The 18,609-nt window shown below is 39.7% G+C and overlaps 3 protein-coding genes across 5 annotated transcripts; all 3 read left to right on the plus strand.

The window, feature by feature from the left end:
• The first annotated feature begins 3,273 nt into the window (after nucleotides 1–3,273).
• LOC139631798 (protein FAM98B) lies at nucleotides 3,274–6,507 on the plus strand. 3 transcript variants are annotated; one of them, XM_071496351.1, is made up of 8 exons: nucleotides 3,274–3,437; nucleotides 3,554–3,659; nucleotides 4,298–4,424; nucleotides 4,561–4,817; nucleotides 4,914–4,994; nucleotides 5,084–5,200; nucleotides 5,765–5,911; nucleotides 6,012–6,507. In XM_071496351.1, the coding sequence occupies exons 1-8, from the start codon at nucleotides 3,394–3,396 to the stop codon at nucleotides 6,174–6,176; spliced, it is 1,044 nt and encodes a 347-aa protein (XP_071352452.1). In that variant the 5' UTR covers nucleotides 3,274–3,393; the 3' UTR covers nucleotides 6,177–6,507. The 3 variants fall into 3 exon arrangements, with proteins under 3 accessions (XP_071352452.1, XP_071352454.1, XP_071352453.1); XM_071496352.1 differs by having other exon boundaries at nucleotides 3,277–3,437; nucleotides 3,554–3,660; nucleotides 4,305–4,424; XM_071496353.1 differs by lacking the exon at nucleotides 5,084–5,200.
• Nucleotides 6,508–7,313: 806 nt separating this feature from the next.
• chchd2 (coiled-coil-helix-coiled-coil-helix domain containing 2) lies at nucleotides 7,314–10,330 on the plus strand. The gene is made up of 4 exons (XM_071496354.1): nucleotides 7,314–7,475; nucleotides 8,153–8,411; nucleotides 9,240–9,426; nucleotides 9,891–10,330. The coding sequence occupies exons 1-4, from the start codon at nucleotides 7,426–7,428 to the stop codon at nucleotides 9,899–9,901; spliced, it is 507 nt and encodes a 168-aa protein (XP_071352455.1). The 5' UTR covers nucleotides 7,314–7,425; the 3' UTR covers nucleotides 9,902–10,330.
• A 364-nt stretch (nucleotides 10,331–10,694) lies between these two features.
• Nucleotides 10,695–18,550, plus strand: phkg1a (phosphorylase kinase, gamma 1a (muscle)). The gene is made up of 10 exons (XM_071496349.1): nucleotides 10,695–10,851; nucleotides 12,314–12,461; nucleotides 13,700–13,878; nucleotides 14,165–14,219; nucleotides 14,303–14,368; nucleotides 14,466–14,629; nucleotides 15,958–16,048; nucleotides 16,173–16,326; nucleotides 16,490–16,615; nucleotides 17,236–18,550. The coding sequence occupies exons 2-10, from the start codon at nucleotides 12,379–12,381 to the stop codon at nucleotides 17,500–17,502; spliced, it is 1,185 nt and encodes a 394-aa protein (XP_071352450.1). The 5' UTR covers nucleotides 10,695–10,851; nucleotides 12,314–12,378; the 3' UTR covers nucleotides 17,503–18,550.
• The last annotated feature ends 59 nt before the right edge of the window (nucleotides 18,551–18,609 follow it).

Below are 18,609 nucleotides of genomic sequence, written 5' to 3' on the forward strand. Positions count from 1 at the left end.
GAAGCCGCTGCTCCCTCTGTCACCGGCTGATGACTGTTTGTCTCCAAGGGGCGTTGGTTTCAGTCACCTGAGCAACTGTCCCCACCCCACTCACAACAACCACACTGACACCTGTCCTGACTCAGGGCAAACACTGAAACTGTGTCGTGGGGGGGGGGGGGGGGGGGGGGTGACACAACCTGTGTGATGGATTTGAATCCAGTAAATGCTTTGCCTCAGAAGTTCAGTGGTGAGTGCATCATCTGCACACATCAGAACAAAGCACTGATTGGAAATGTGCTGTGGAGCTAAAGCGAAAACACTCAACACTGATGCAGTTTCAGTGACTTATTGTGGGACTGCTGTGTTGTCAGGTGACAGCGGGGTCTCTGCTGCTGTGGTCGCCTCACAGGAGAGCAGACTGACTCCAGACACATGCACCAGTATCTGCAGGGTCAGTAACACTCTCACTTGTTATTGTTCCTATGTTATTACAGGTGGCATTTTGCCTTGTTATTATACCATTGATTCTCTTAACTGTTTGTATTTTTTTTTTATCTCCGTATTTGTTTTAATCTTAAAGTGAATGTGCCTTTTTGTTTTAACCCGACATATTTTTCACCTCATTCAACTTCACTGTTATTTATATTTCTCTATATCCAATGAGGCGCATCAGCTTTTTTCATTTTTTATACTTTTACACCAAATATACAAAAAAATACAATTAAAATGAGGTTTCAGTCTGCTCAGGCTTTATACTGAATATGTTGTACACTGTGGGCCTACATGTATATTTTGAAGTGCTGTGCCAATGAAAAGTATTCACACCCTCTGGAAATGTCATGTTTTATTGCCTTTCGATACTGAAACACAGTAGATGTGAACTCAGATCTCTACAATGGGGTCTAAATACATTTCAAATCTAAAATTCAAAATACATGTTGGCGTAATTATTCACTCCCATGTATTTAGTACATTTTCCGATTACAGTCATGACAGTCCTTGCAGGACGCCACTGTGTTACTCATTCTCCTTCATCCAACAAGTGCTCAACAAGTCCACTTAGCATGATCATGGTTGCCAAAGAAGGGGAGTGTGTGCTTGCTTTGTCTGGCCGCTTGCCAGTGGTCAAAGGTCAGCCCCCACAATGTTTCATGGAGCAGGGGGCAGTGTCAGGGGAATAAAAGACAAAGCATCTTGACGCATGGCGAGGCTTTTGTTGTCGGGGAGGCCACAGCTTCTGTACATATGTCAGCTGGGACCAAGCAAACGTAGGAGCACTGTACATCGAGGCTGAGTACGCCTTGCCGCCATTGTCCTCATTGTTCCTGTTCACTTCATCGGCTGCTGACGGAGGAGCTTGTGCCACAAGCGTGACGAGGTGTCTCGCGTAGCCTACCACCTGCAGTGAAGTCTACACATGGTCAAGCAGTGCTCACAGAAGGAGGGGAGGCCTTTTAGAGAGACGTCAGAGAAAGAGACAGTTTTATTAGGCATTAGGCCAAAGCAGTCGGCTTCCCTAGACTCTACCAAATGATAAGTGTCTCCTGCTTTCACCACCCATTACAATGAAAAAACAGTCCCTTCTTATACTGACACTTTGCTTTCCCAGAGTGACGGTGCTGCTTAAGTTCAAGGCTTTCTGCTATAGGAGCTGCAAATTGACCTGAGGCTACCCTGGCAGAACTGACAACCATAAAAGCCAGGGCGATGTCTTTATCCAAAAGATGCCCGTGCTCCCTGACGACAGCAACGCTCCATAAAACACTCTCTGTGTGCTCAACAAGCTCTAGTGATGCAAACATCAGCTGCTCTGCCTGCATCAGCAAGACCTGTGACGGCGTTCAGAGTGCTGAGTGTGCCAGAGGAAGCTCGGAGTAAAGGCCACATAAATGTTAGGAGGACTGATTATAATAAAGATGAGGAGAACACTGTAGCAGAGCCAAAATATGGTGAGTGATGCTATATATCATGATTCCCTTAGGCAGAAGAGAGAGAGAGAGAGAGAGAGAGAGAGTACACGCTCAGCCAGGGGACTTGAATACTTCTCTGAGCTCTTCCTAGATAAGATAATAGACTGAAAGGGGCGAGTGTTAGGATTCAGAGAAGAAGAAGTTAGTGTTTGACTGCAACTAGTATGTCAATTTCATATACAAACATTTTCACATGATGTCTCAGATTAGCTCCTTAGAAGAGTTAGAGTTATCTAGTATCATTAAACTGTTATTTCTGAAACATTAAGCAGCATTTTAATGTTGATTGAGATGGAGCTGATTTTAATACTTTTACACAGTACTTGATCATGTCTTATAAGTTGGTCATGTGTTTTGTAGGCAAAATCTTCAGAATAACTTGTAACTAAAAAACTCAAATAAGTGTAGAATAGTAAAGAAAAATATTTATTTCCCCCTGGAATGTAGTGGAATGAAAGTATTAAGTAGCATAAAATGGAAATACTTGTTGAAATGCCTCAAAGTTGCTCCTCAGTGTCGTATTTGAGTAAATGCTTTTTCTATTTCCACCTTTGACAGGCACCACAAACCTCTAGTGGCATCTAGTGGATAAAAATGTGAAATGCATCACATTTTAACAGGACTGACTGTCTTGTTTCCTCCCCGGGACAGTTTCATTTGTAGTAAAGAGAGGGTGGATAAACATATTATAACAGTAAGATGTTTTTAATCAAGACAAAAATGTTCTCGTCTGACTGGAAAAACAGAGGGAAAGTCAAAGGAAAGATCATTAGTGTGGTGTAAGAAAACACAGCAGGAAGTTCAAATTTCATTTCTCTGTGCCATGGTGCTACACTTGATTTTTAAGTAGCGCAAAACAAGACAGTCAACATAAGGTGCCTAGACAGGACAAACAAGCACAAAAAAAACCAAACAAAAAAAAACAACAACAACAACAACAACAACAACAAAAACAATGTAAAGAGAAGATAACTCCCTTGTCCCTGCAGGTAGAGTGGTTGTGGTAGTGGGTTTACACATTTGGGTGCCGGGGTAACTCAGTGTTCAGTGGTTTTATTTCAGTTTTTCATTTTTTAAATGTATAATATAGAGTATAGTATGAATACAAAGGCATACTGAATAATAATTTCTGTGTGAAATGTTTTTTTCTGCAAGTTTTCATGAAGTTGTTTTTTGTTTTGTTTTTTTTTTTTGTTGTTGTTGTTTTTTTTGGTAATTTTATTTTATGATTTCTTTCAAAAGCTTTATTTTTCCTCATGTATTTATTTTTTCATCACGTTGCTGAACACACTCCGGCCTGCAGGGGGCACTCTGTCCCGTCACCGCTGCAAGAAGAGGAAGCGCAGGGACGCAACTTGTAAACACGGCTGAAGCCTCTGAAGTAAAGCAGAGCTGACCTGCAGGGGCAGAGGTCAGCCGGCTGTCTGCTGTCACTGCGACCATGGAGAGGAGCGCAGAGACGGTTTCCGCCATCAGAGCCTTAGGGTGAGTGACGTTTAACTGCTTTGTTTTTCCTGCGTGGTCACCAAGCCCCACCTGCTCATTCACTGGCTTTATTCTGCTCAACAGCAGCTCACCTGTCCGCCTTACTTCCTGCACAGGTACCCGGGCGGGTCCTGCCTCACACGGTGTGGGTGTGACGAGCTTCCGTGTCCGCTGCTCACCTGGCTGTCTGCAGAGCTGAGGACTACCTGTCCAGAGCTTCCAGGTGTGTGAGAGAGAGAGAGAGAGAGAGAGAGAGGCTCAGGTTTTATTACAAACCTCTGCCTGATGAGTGCACATGACCTGAGAGCTTTAACAACTGTGTTCACATTTAACAGCTGAATGAAAAGCATTTTATGAGGACAGCTATTTTTGTTATCAGTTATGCTGTTCATTATCAGGTATCACCACTTCCACGATTTCTTGATTAATCGTTTGGTCCATTCAGTTCATGAAAGTAGTGTAAAGTCCCAGCACAGCTTCTCACAGCCTAAGGTCTTACATTCAAATGGTTTTTTCCAGCCCACTGTCCAAAATCCAAACATATTCAGTTTACTAAGAGGGAAGAAAACCAGCAGGTATTTTCATTCATGAAACTGGAACCAGTGAACGATTAATTTGCTGATTATGTTCTGGATTACTTAAAAAATGATTTTGAGTGTAAAATGTTAAATTGTTAAAAAAAATATCCTTAACAGTTTTCAGTTTACCATCATGTGAAGATCAAATGCAACGAATCAATTAACAAAGTAGCTGTTGATCCCTGTTTTATTAATTAATGAATTGACTAATCATTTAAATTCTAAAATGTACTATAATAAATAAGAGTTCCTTGCCTTTCCTTTTTTTTTTTTTTTTTTTTTGACTCAGGTGGGACAGGTGACGTCTTGCTGGTGGGAGAGCTGAGAAATTTATTATCAGACATGTTCTCTCCGCCCACTGTGGTGACCCTAGAGGTGCTGGAGCCATCCACCCTCAACACAGTCGTCGGTGAGAAATAATAAATAATGAGTCTATTTGAGTCTGTTGTTGAGTCGTGTGTTTAAGGTAACGTATGATTGTAGTGCCCACGGATTTGCACATCATTTTGAAATAAACGGTGTGTTTTCCTAAAAAAATCCCTCAGATTTCCTTGTATCAGAATTGCAAGCAGCTCGCATGATCCAGCGTAAGGAGGTGCATCCTGAGGAGAAGACAACAGGAGAGGAGTCTGCAAAAGAGCAGCGAGTGGCAGATCACAGCCAAGAGCTTTGTCGGGAACATGAGGATGATGATGTTTCTGACCACGACAGGAGGAAGGCTGAGATGCAGGCAGAATGGATATTACTGCTGCGCGCCCTCGACATGGACGCCTCCTCTCAACTTGCAGATGTGTTGAGTGAGGTAAGGCTGAAAAAAGAGACACTGAGCTATATGCAAGTCACGGTTACACACTTGAGAATCACTTAAAGGCATATTTTTTTTTGTCATTTAATGAAGGTGGAGTCCAGGCTTGCTCGTCTACCATGTGGAGGCATGATGGAGCCCCTTCTTAACACCAGCCTCAGCTCAGAGCAGTGGGTAAGTTGCCAGGGCCGTAATCAGCTCATTAAACATCACATCTAACTCTAACATCAACATTTCAACCTGTTTTCTTTTCTGTTTCTCAGACACAAATTAAAAAGATCAATCAACTTCTGTCAAAGGATTATCAGTGTCGGTGGCAGATGATGATCAAACGCTTTCAGGTTACACTTGAGTCATTTGCATGGGGAGAAAAACAAAAGGTAGGCATTTACATCACTGCCCCTGTTAGAACTTACTCATTGTGAGAATGGTTGCTCCAAAGTGGATAATTTGGTTGTTAGGTGGGTTTTATAAGGTTGAAGTTGAGGTTTTAACTGCAAGCAGTGAAGTTGTCCACAGTATTGCACAACAAGCTCAGTGATAGTGATTCAGAATAAGTTGAAATATAAACAAGAGTTACACCAAAGGAAGTGTAACAATAACTAAATAGTAACAGGAAAACTAGATTTACATATGACAACTGTCGAATTAGAAAGAAAAAATCCAGATAGGAAGCATTACACAATAATTAATCTAATCCAAAAACTAAAAATGGCTGCAAATAACGATTGTTTACTTTATCGATTAATCTGCCAATTAATTCCTCAATTAATCGATTGATCGTTTTGTTTCTAAAACAACAAGAATACGAAAAATGCCAATCACAATTTCATACAGCACAAAGTAACGTCATTAGCTTCCCATTATGTACAGCAAAGAAATCCATCAAATCCTCACATTTAAAACACTGCAACCTCCAAATTTCAATCGGTCCTGTATTACAGGAGCGCAGTGAAGTGGTGGCCTCGGTGCCCTCTCTTGCATCCTCCACCGGCTCCTCCCAAGTGTCCCTGTCTCATCTGCTTGCTGCCAGAGAGGATCAATCCTTCATTGAGCCAATCAAGGCCGGAACAAGCACGCCGGTGTACAAGGTGCAGCTGTGAACAGTTATGAACCGCGTCTGTGAGCCTGACTAAAGATGGCTCTAGCATAGAAGGCAGATGGTTTCTAATTTCTCTTTGGTCTCACTAGACACGGATGGGCAGCGTTCCTGACAGAGGAGGACGACCAGGAGAAATTGAGCCACCTATGCCAGCGTGGGAAGAGCGAAGAGCAAAAGGAAACCGATGGGGACGAGGAGGTGGACACCATCAACGGCGGAAATTTTCAGATAAGAAGAAAGGGAAAAAAGCATAACATGTCTTTCTCTTAGGCTTTACTGCCTAATATGAGAAATAAATAATCATTTTCTTTTATGTAAGCACTTAGTATAAGATAAAATATGGCGGTGGAATGCTATATAGGATTTAATTTTATAATTAAAAATGTGTATAATTTTTAGTACATAGACATACCTGACTGTGCACATTTGTAAAATAGCTTGTCATTGCTGTAATGCACTAGTATGTGATGAAATATTTTTGTTTTACAAAAGCAATACTTGATTTTTTTCTTTGATACATTTTGGCTTTACACATTTATAAATTTAGGTTTGCTTGCTGAGGAATAAAGTTATTAAACAAAAGAATGTATTGTAATTTTGTGTGTAATGTGCATCACATCATTTCTGAAGATTTGTTAGCTGCACATTTAAAATAAAATCCATAGACGTTATATCGGATTCAGACCTGCTGACACTGAAGTAAACTGAACTCATTGTCATGTTCATGAAACCAGTTTGAGAGACTTTTCCTTTGTGACATGGTGCATTATCAAACTGGAAGTAGCCATTTGAAGATGGTAAACTGGTAAAGGGATGCACATGGTCAGCTACAATACTCAGATAAGCTGTGGCATTCAAACCATGCAATTAATTACATTACATTACATTAATTAATTAATAATGTTAAAACTAGAGTTTGATTGAGATCCAGGGATGCTTTTGGAGATGCAGGATGGAGGAACCATCAGAGTTGATGCTGTACTTGAAAAATCTGTGTGATTAACCAAGTTATGTAGACCCAACTTACATTAAATAACCCTGGGACTTAACATAAATATGGCCTTCATTTAAAACAATCTTACAAGTGTTTACTGTGTAAAACAGCCTACAGTTCACCTTTTTTTAAAAAAAAGTAATTGACAGTTAACAAAACAAAGAATGTGGAGAGATTTTGGGAAGCACACATTTTAATGTAATGTATGGAAAAACAATATTGGTTACACCTTGTTAAACATGTGTTAATAAAGATTATAATAATTTTTAAAATACATTAAGGGAGTTCAGTTGATGGGTTACGTAAACTACAGTCTATGTACGTAACACATACATTGTAATGGGTGCACCATCACCATGGTTCCGGCAAACCGGAAGTGAGCCGATAGACAAATGATGTAACACATGGAAAGTTCCGGACTAGCCAAAGGTCGAGTTAACGTGACAGCAGCTCAGCAGTAGATCTGTTTTATCAGCCAAAAAAAATAAAACTACACTAATAATTTCAAAATGCCAAGGGGAAGCAGAAGCCGGACATCCAGGATGCCCCCTCCAGCCAGGTAACAATTAGCATTTAATGCTATTTGTCAGGTAAAGTCGTTGAAGCGTCGTGGGGATAGTGTGTGGTTTAGCGAACATGCTAGCAACTTCAGGTAACGTTTGTTAGTAATGTATGTTTGTCAAATACCTGGGATTCACAACTGCACTTAATTGCTCATTTGAGTGTCTTGAAACTAATTAAAAGCCACTGATAAAAAGGAATGAAGGTCACTGTGTTTAATCAGTGTTTATCTTTTTTTTTGGCATTAAACAATTATAAATAATCTATAATTTAATTGAGCTACAGGCAGTATTATATAAAAGCTTTGGATTCAGGATACTCAGTCCCTCAAATTGTAATGTTATTTAACAAACCACAAAATGTCATAACAGTTACCTAAAGTGACCCCATGTGCCACTTCCACATACAGTTCACATTGACACCGATACAGTTTTATCACATTGCACAGGAGTTTTTTTTTATTTTTATTTATCATTTGTGAGTGCTGAGGTCTTCTGAATAGTATGACCTTAATCTACAAATGAAACTGATGTTTGTAGTTAACAAAGACAGAGTCATGAGTAAAAAAGTTAGAATGCAACAAATTAAAAAAAGAAAAATTGTATCAGTAAATACAGGTGGTTCCATTTCAGATTGCATTTGAATTGAATTTTTAAACATCTTTTCACTTTACAGCCGGGCACCACCATCACCACCACCCATGGCCAGGGCTGCACCCCCTCCTTCTCATGCCCCAGTTCCAATGCAAGCCCCTCCGTCTGCTGTGGGTGCTCCAGCTGCAGCACCCAGGCAGCCAGGTATGTTTGCCCAGATGGCGACTACAGCCGCCGGTGTGGCAGTGGGCTCTGCAGTAGGACACACCATCGGCCATGCCATGACTGGAGGCTTTGGTGGAGGAAACTCAGAGTCTGCCAGGCCTGATGTCACCTACCAGGTAAATAAACTGTGATCAGAGGACTGGAATAGCATCAGGGCAGATTAGTGTGTCTGACACATGGTAGGGAGATCATCAGTAAGAAAGAATGGGTGTGTGTATTCGGGGGTTGGTGGAGGAGGCAAAGTACTGCTGAAACAAACATTAAATTTGCTGTAATCCACGGATCAGTGAACGTTTGTACATGCACTGTAATAACTGAGGTTAATAAACAATAACCAGGTTAAGGCAATGTCATGATTATTACAACTATAATGTATCCCCCCTGAACGAGGTTATCTTTCTTTAAGTAAGACTGTACATGGAGTTAGCGCTATTTGATTAGAGATGGAGGAAAAATCTGTCTCGTGGAGGTGATTAAACGGTTTTTTTGAGCATCTGAAATTGCAAGTACTTAACTGGGTGTAATTGAGTCATTTAATTTACTGATGTAGGAAAATGCCAATGAGGTTCCACTCACTTAACTGTGAACCATGGCTTTCACATTTACCAGCATAAATCCACAGAGGTATTGAGGTTTTTGTGTGCTGACTGATTTTACTGTGGTCGCTCCCTTGTCTGTATTTAATAAACAACTTTAAGTGAAACACATCTAAGCCTTCGTAATGCCATATATTTTGGCATGTGGGAAATTTTGACATGTGCCTGACATATTGCTGTGTTTGGTGTTTCAGTATTTTTTTGCTGTAAGTGTTACATTTTTAACACAGAAAGCTCTTCTTTGGGTAAACTGCAGTTGTTTCTCATCAGTTGCATGAACTTGCTCTTAAAATGCAATATGTACATTAGATGTGTGAATAATCCCATCACCTACCTTGTGTTTTTCAGGAGCCGTACCAGGCTCAGCCCATGTACCAGCAGCAGCCACAGTCCATGTACCAGCAGGAGGCCCCTCAGCAGCATCAGGCCTGCTCCTACGAGCTCAAACAGTTCATTGAGTGTGCCCAAAACCAGAGTGACCTCAAACTGTGTGAGGGCTTCGGTGAGGTGCTCAAACAGTGCAGGTTTGCTAATGGTAAGTGAAATGACTGAAATTACATTATGTAAGGATTTATATGTAATTGGTTGGTGTATCCTGGTCCACTGATACAATAATTAAAATTTTTCATTTATTTATTTTTGAAAATCTCAACACAGTTTAGGTTTTACTCTTGCTCTTGTTGTATATCAGATCAATACATTGTCTTTGCCGTTTTGGTCTTGCAGTTTGTTGTACTTGTAAGGAGGCTTTGCATAAGCACTTCGTCATCCAGATGTCATAGCTAAATGACTTTGCAAAGTTAGACAGGTACTGATGTAATGTGCTGCAGTACCCAGCGTGGCCATAGGGAGGAGTAGCTTTAAAGGTTTTTCTGAATGCATCATGTAACCAGCTTTTTTTTTTTTTTTTTGTATTGCAGGATTTTGAAATATGCCAAATCAGTTATTATAAATGATGGACAGTATGAAAACTGAATTAAACTTTTCCTCTCTCCACAGGTATGTCATGAGACAGAGACGAAAACCTTGAGAGTGAAGAGTATGCACTAACTGCAATAAGCAACTATACTGGATAAGAAGAGGGTGTGGTTCACAAGTGATCAGTAAACATGCTTTATTAGGACAGTTGATTATCATCAGACATCATTGTATTCATTTCTCAGGAGAGCACTGTAGAGCTTGTAATCATAGTCTTATAAATAATGTTTATATATTTTGCTGTTGCATGTTTTGAATTGATTTCAGTTGTCAGTGTTTTTCATCAGCTTCAGTACTTTTAATTTAAAACTCCTCCCATATATTTGAAAGTGAACTGCGCTAGTAGTAGATGATGATAACTTGTCACCACCAGACAACCAGTTTCCATTTTTGGAGCATAAATGTGCACAGTTTTATTGTAACAAGTTTAGATTTAAAGTAATAAAGCACTTGGATCATGACTGCACTGTGTTGTGTGATGATTTATTGCTCTGCCCGCCCAGACAGAGCACATTATTACATTAGACTCTTCAAGAACCGTTTCTATTTTTACATGCCGTTTCTTTATTTAGACTTAAAGAGGAACAAAGCGGGCAGACCACAGGGGTCAAACACCTGTCATTGTCACTCCGGCCTCGTTGCAAATCCACAAACTGAACGCTGCATGTGTAGTAACACTGGTGATGCAGGGCAGCCCCCGACTCTGGAAATGTCTCTAAATGTCTCCTGGTGAGTTCAGGAGCTGCGGGGTGTCATTTCATGGATCCGGTGTTTGTGTGGGCACACGTTCAGAGCGTGTTACTCCTGCTGCTGTGGAAGCAGCGATTTATTTTTGGCATCTGACATTAGAGCTCACCCTTCGCGATGGCAGGAGCGGCCCCACAGAGCCCCACAGAGCCCCAGCGCTCGTCCGCCCTCATACTTCCTGAACAGACCCAGCATTGATGATGGATAAGCTTCGTGTCAGGGACTGACCGGCACGGTGAGTGATCCACCGCTTTTATTTTCGTTTCCCACCCCCTTTTTTTTTTTTTTTTTTTTTTTTTTTAAATGTGTTACTTTATTGGAGCCTGCAAAAGGTCAAATAGTGAGAGGGGATCTCACTGTGGCACCTTGCTGTTTTAGTCCACACTCTGCGACATGTCCAGTGTGACTCTGTCCGGGACGACAACCTGTTGCATGGGTCCAAAACAGTCGCTCATTGGATCCCGTTACAAGCAGCATGCGTGAGACAGACCTGATGTCACTGTTCAAACTTCTTACAAAAGCCAGTGGAAGTACTAATACTGATGAAGGCAACATCATCCCCCGATAATACATCTTTAAACCTCTGATCATAAAAAGAACAAGGTGGCCTGCGTGCACAGGAAAGATCCTCTCTCACCCAACTATCTGTCCAGTCTGATCAGTTTGTCTAATTTTGTTTTTACAGTTAATTGTCGGACTTTTTAAGCTGGTAAATGAGCTTATAAATATTCAGATCCCCAACTCTGCCACATGAGTAAAATTTAGCTCCTGGTCTGAATGACAGAGTGTAATAAGAGTAGAGCAGTGCATTTACACTTGAACTTTACCGAGTATCTATTTTATGCTCTTTGATGCCGCTGCTGCACTAGACCTACATTACAGAGAAAAGCATTAAAGTGATTTCTACTCAACTACAAATGTTAAAAGTTATTGGTTACTTTGCCAATTAAGATTTTACATTCAAACCACATGATCAGTCTATGAATCCTGATGTATTGTTACCCACAGGTATGAAAAGTAGCAGGAGCTGCAATCGGTGATTATTTCATTTCGACATTTAACATGCTTTTCTTTTTTCTCAATTATTCAATAAATTGTTTAGTCTATGAAATATAAAAAAAAAAACAATAGTGAAAACAGTTATTCACAGCCAAGCGAGGTGATGTCTTCAAATGGCTTGTTTGGTCCAACCAGCATCTGAAACTCATTCAGTTCAATTTACATATTATGATATTATTCAGAGAAAAGCAGCAATCCTCTGTTTGGGAATCTGAAACCAGCAAATGTTTGTCATTTCTGCATAAAAGAATGATTCTGTCAGGTAACTAACGGGTTAAACAATCATTTCAACTAAATAGTTTCATAATGACCAAGTGCTGCTTTCACTTGAATGCATCAGCTATGATATTTAACATAATATAAGACGATATAAACACTGTCAGGGCTCATTATGCCATATATTGTGTACTGTCAGTTCTGATTGTTCCTTTTGATTGTATTGTGCATTTTGCTGACAATTTTGCTTTAGCTCTTTGATTTTGTGAGACTTTCAATCTAGAATTTGTATCTACTTGAATATTTTTACATTAGTAAATCACTCCTTCCAGAAGAATGAAACAGATGAAACCGTTTCATTTAAAGCAGACCTGTGTCAGTGAAAGTCTGGTTTTCCAGTTGAACATATTTTCTGTCAGCAGCCTGTTGAGATCTGTAAGAGGAAAGCAGTTTAGTACCTTTGGTGGTGAACCAGCATCACTCCATCATGACCAAAGATGAGGAGATACCTGACTGGGTCGGAGCTCAGGAGTTCTATGACAAGTATGAGCCCAAGGAGATTCTGGGAAGGTATGTTCACAAAGTACACGTCCATAATATAACCTGAGAGTGGGGGTCTGACTGAGGCTCGACATGTAGCTGATGTTTCCTCTAACACTAACCATCTTGATACTCACTTCTCTTTCACTGCTCACCAAAACCTTGTCAGTACAGAGAGCCAGAGTTTGCATTAGCACATCCACTAACACTGTGTCAGCCACTGCCAGTTATAAGCTAACAAACAACATAAACAATTAACTATGCGTACCTTTCTGATTCGTCTTCTAATTGCCAGTTTTGGTGCACAACAAACTCCTCAATAACTCCTGAGTCTGGGTCTGACTGAGGCTCAAACATGTGTCTCTCCAATGCTTCCTCCACAAAACCATCTTGATATGCTTTGCTTTTTCATCTGTCAGCCTAGCGCAAGCCGGGGGGCACAAGGCCCGATCCAGAATTATTCAGTTAGGAAGTAAACATAGATGTGTTTATAGCCCCAGTTTTTCGTCACTTTTCATGTGGGAAAACTCAGCTGAGACTTCAGTTTGACAAAACTATCTCTTTTGATGTAAGTGATGAAAGTACAAAACAAGCTGGTTTCCCTGAAGTTTCCCAGAAGTCCCTGAGAAATGTCAACACTGCCAGAGCCTGCTCATTGTCATTCCCCACCATCTGTCAGATGGTGGTGCTGTTACGTAAACCAATGTTGGAGGAAGCTGCGTTCATTAACTTCAGCATGTTTGGGACAAAGAGTTTACTGTTGCGAACGGCCCGTGATTGGCTGGCGTGCTGACAGATTATGTAATTTCACCCCCTTTCTCACATGCAGGTCATGAGGTCACCGGATGTGGACAATGTGTTCAGCTGCTAGTATTCTTCACATGGCTCTGTCAGCTTCACACACAGGGGACAGAGAGTTAGTTCAGTCTCTGTGTATTGGCCACTGTCAAGTTTCTGTTATAAAATCATAGTGTATACACATGAGAAAAGATGGACGCTGAAGGACACATTCCTCACTGTTTCTGCTTACTTCCTAAGCATCTGGATGGATACTTTTCCTTAGTTTGAGAATGTAAAATGTAAAACGTGATTTATGATGAGAGAAACATCTGACAGTTCTCACAGAAACTTTCAGTTTCTTGTTGAAATTCCTGACTGAAGTACACAAACATGTGTCCTGTAAGCCCAGCTGTCCAAACAGAAACCTCTGAAGAGATCAGCAAACAAAGCTGAAGATAAGAAGGCTGAGGTGTTTTTCTCTTCCTCAGGGGAGTGAGCAGTGTGGTGCGTCGCTGCATCGACAAACAGACGTCTACGGAGTACGCGGTGAAGATCATTGACATCACCCCCTCAGACAAGATTACTCCGCAGGAGATTGAGGAGCTCAGGGAGGCGACAGTGAAGGAGATCGACATCCTCAAGAAAGTCTATGGACAGGACAACATCAGTAAGGACATTCCCCAGACAGAGCTGAATTAAAACTGTGTGCATCATAGTAGCTTTAATAAAACATTATACTGGAAAGAGTCTACACCAGAATAGTAGTCTAACTGTTGCTTACACAAAGACACTTTTTCAGGCCTTTGTCTCACTAACCTGCTGGAGAGTTCAGCAGTGAAGTGGCTTTTGCTCCCAAGTGATCCACATTATCTACTGATTTAATGCGTCTTTGTTCTGCCTGTCTTGAGTAAATAGTTAATGTGTCTCAAATGTCTCTCTCTCTCTCTCTCCAGTACAGCTCAAAGATTGCTTTGAGTCCAAAGCCTTCTTCTTCCTGGTTTTTGACCTGTAAGTGTCACATCTCAGGTTTTACATGCAATTTAAACTAAAAAGCAGCAGTTGTTCAAAAGTTTTTATTTCCTTCCTCCCAGGATGAAGAGGGGTGAACTTTTTGACTACCTCACAGAGAAAGTTACTCTGAGTGAGAAGGAAACCAGGTCAGTGAGTGTATTGTTCCATTGTTCGAAGACAAAAACGATGAGTTGTCCTAATCTTTTAAAGACCTTGAAAGAGTTTGGGGTGTGTTGGTTTTAGGAAGATCATGCGTTCTCTGCTGGAGGTGGTCCAGTTTCTCCACAACCAGAACATCGTCCACCGGGACCTGAAACCTGAGAACATCCTTTTAGATGACGACATGAACATCAAACTCACTGACTTTGGCTTCTCTGTGCAGATACAGCCAGGAGAGAAGCTCAAAGGTCAGTGAGAGCGTGCACGAAAACCCACCAGCAAACATTATTACAGCATTTTTCTGGTTTGTTAATAAATTTAACGTCACCTCAGAAAGGAAAGTTGACCTCTGCATGGTCCAAAATCACTCACTCTGCCTTTAAACACTCAATAATACGTGTCCTGCCCTAATAAAGTTAGAGCCCACATTACACTTTTCAATACGCCAGCTGCTGGTGGTTGGTGGAGAATCTGGGTCTGATTGCACAACATGCTTCCTTCTCTCTTAGCTGCTCTTACAAAGGTTAAGATGCAACAGGACACTCAGATGCATTTGGTGTGATCCCAGACACTTGGAGCACACTGACCTTTCCAACTGGGCTCCTGAGAAAGCAGCAGATCATTAGCAGTGGGAACTGGCAAGACACAAGTCTAATGGGGCAGTGCGTCATCTTATCATTTTGCTTAGTTGGTAAATACAGTATGTGATGTGCATGTTAGATTACTTCCATAACTACAGTGACAGGGACGTGATTCATTTCAATACATTTTCTTAAATATGATTAAAAGATGTTATGGCTGTTATATAAACTGATTTTCTAGTTAGACTGAATCTACTTGAAGATGTGGAAAGTAACTAATTATCAGCTAGTTAGTGTAATTGAGGTTAAGTATTTTTTTTAAGTCATTATTTTATTTAGTATTTTGCCAAACTCCCTTTTCTTAGAAAGGAATACTAGATTCTTTTTTATACTTTTGCAGCACACAAGTATAGTGATAATTATGATGTAACCTGTAATTCTATAAAGAGTGTAATAATATAATAACTATAATAATAACAATATATGCTGTAATAATACTTTATATAATTTATATGATATCCTGTCATTGTAATAGTGATATACTGAATCTTACAACAAAAATATGATAAGAATATAAAATCACATAAATAATATGATAATAGTGTAGTGATATTATGACAATATAATAATGTGTATTGTTTATATATATTTCATACAATCTAATAATTTTAAATATATTATTATATAATAATATGATGTATGTTATATTTACTGATAATAATTATAATATAGAATTATAATACAATAACGTTATGTTAAATAGTGATGAGTGATGAGGTCAGGTCGAGCCACTGGAGGTGAGCAATAGGCCTCCTTCCCCTGTAGAGTGACAATACTTTTCAGTCTGTGTGAATGAGTCTGTTTTACACAGCAACACAATCTGCTGACCAAACACATAAAATCCACTTTGTTTCACAGCTCATGAGAAAGGTTTGAATCATGCATTAAATTTTACTGTAAATGAACATTTTGATTTTGGCACATCTGTATTGCAGAGGTGTGTGGGACCCCTGGTTACCTTGCTCCTGAGATCATTGAGTGCTCCATGGACGCAGGACACACAGGATATGGGACTGCTGTGGACATGTGAGTGTCCAGAGGCTAAATCCACCGTGGAAAGTCATCTGAACATCACATACTGTATATAAACTGAATTGTATACAAACAACAATAAACTTGAGTTAGATTGTCTTCTGGTTTATGTTTGCAGATGGAGTTCAGGGGTGATCATGTTCACGCTGCTCGCAGGCTCTCCACCCTTCTGGCACAGGAAACAGATGATGATGCTACGTATGATCTTGGCTGGTGAATATGACTTTGTGTCTCCAGAATGGGAAGACCGCTCAGACACTGTTAAAGATTTGGTAGGCTTTCAATTTCTTCAATTCTACTTTTACATCTTGTGGGGATGATGCATTTAATCTTTTGGTTCTTTCATTGTATTGGTAATACTTTTGGTCACATTTGGTGACATTTGAGGGTGCCATAAGGTTTTAATCAATAAAACTCTCCATGTGGTTTCCTCAGATCTCTCGGATGCTGGTGGTGGACCCAAAGCAGCGTTTCACAGCCACAGATGCTCTCAACCACTCGTTCTTTTCACAGTATGTGGTGGATGAAGTGCGACAGTTCAGTCCATACAGGCGGTTCAAGGTGAGGTGAAAGAGATTTTGGTAAACATGTTTTTCCTCTTCTCAGTTACAATCAGCTATTAGCAAAAATAATGCCATATATTCAGTTCTTAACCTGTCATCATGCAGGTCTGATTTTCTGACTTGACTGGACACATAAAGTAAAATAAATGAATTAACCCCCCAAAAAACATAGTGAAATAATTTAAAAAACTCAATTTGTGGCAGTTTTTCAAAATGTCCCTTTTCCAACTCTTTCATAGGGGTATTTCCATTTAATTTCCATTTTCATTCATGTGAATGTCATCAATCCCAATATGATTATTATTATTAACATTTCACATATATGTATTTTAATAATTCACTAAACAATTTTACAATGTATTGACAAATTTGCATTATTTATTCTTATAATTCTACTGTTTATTGGTGTACTTATTTTAATGTCTGTTTGATATTGGCTACTCTGGACATTGTGTACTGAGATGAATGGTCATCTATATTATAAACAATGTGCAGTTAATGAGGCGAAGCATGAGGAGCTACCAGTACAGCCATATAATACCTAGGGATCATGATAGTTTTCCACAATTTATACACATAAAAACCAACCAGTGACCTTTACTTAACTTTCTCCCTCAGGTCATTTGCATGACTGTGCTCGCCACCATGAGGATCTACTGCAACTACCGTCGTGCCAAGCCTGTGACCAAGGAGGTGATCCAGAGCGACCCGTACGCCGTCAAGCCCATCCGCAAGCTCATTGACGCCTGTGCGTTCAAGATCTACGGCCACTGGGTGAAGAAAGGCCAAACTCAGAACAGAGCAGCGCTTTTCGAGAACACTCCTAAGGCCATCCTGCTGTCGATAGCGGGTGAGGCAGATGAGCCAGCCCACCACATCTGGTAACAAGCACTTGTTCCTCAGGGCAGATCTGCTGAAGCTTGTTGGGGATACACTGGTACTCTGTGTGGCTTTTTGTACCTTATGAAAGAAATGAACTGGTAACAAGTAACCCACTACTACCAGACAAGGTTCACTTAAGTATGTCTTTAATGTGGGCAGCATATTCTCTAATGAATTTTGAAAGCAGTATTTATTACTATGCTAAGTATACTATACTGTATATGTACTATACTTTACTATTACTGTGGCAAGTGTGGCCAGCAAGACACCCGGAACGCTACCAGTGAGAAGATGTCACTGCTTGCTGTCATAAAAGGTAGAAAAAATGGCTGTAAAATAAGAGATTTGCTTGTTAAAAAAAAAAAAAAAAATGTTTTACAGGAAGTATTTCATTTCAAATGACCCCATTCTTAACTGTATATGCTGTTCAAGTTCTGTTATTTTTTTGTGCTTGTTTGGAGCAAATGGAGCCAGCAGCCATTCTGTATGTTTCTTCAACACTATGCAACAAGCTCCATATCCCAAAAGTGGACTCATGGTTTCCACCGTATCTTTTACTGTATGAAATAGAAATTGATTTAAATGTGGAGTTCAACATTAGAATATAAATGTCAAATTTATATCTGTTATATCTGTTCTTTAGAACTGTAAAACCTTGGTTTGCAGCTAAAGCAAAACTTGTGGAAATAACACACGCATACACACTTTATATATATATATATATATCTCTATATATATATATATATATATAGAGATATATATATATAGAGATATATATATATATATATATATATATATATATATAGATATATATATATATATATATATATATCTATATATAGATATATATCTATATCTGACAGTGAACCTGCAGACTTGAATTGGCATCGACTTTTTGTGAACTGCTATTTGATCATTACGCAGGATGTACTTTGATGGTTGACAACTTCAATGGAAGTTTAAAGATGACAGCACTTAAAATGTATGCCATGAATTTATTTATTAAAACTTGCATTTAATTTAAAATTAAAGTCTTGTTATTGTAAAAGTGTCAACTTTTGTGATGCTCTTGAATTTTAACGCTCTTTCTCTAACAACTTTAAGCCCAAT

Source organism: Trachinotus anak, unplaced genomic scaffold (genome assembly GCF_046630095.1).
Source record: "Trachinotus anak isolate AG129_WGS33_773 ecotype Australia unplaced genomic scaffold, CSIRO_AGI_Tana_v1 ptg000014l, whole genome shotgun sequence".
NCBI classification, from domain to species: domain Eukaryota; kingdom Metazoa; phylum Chordata; class Actinopteri; order Carangiformes; family Carangidae; genus Trachinotus; species Trachinotus anak.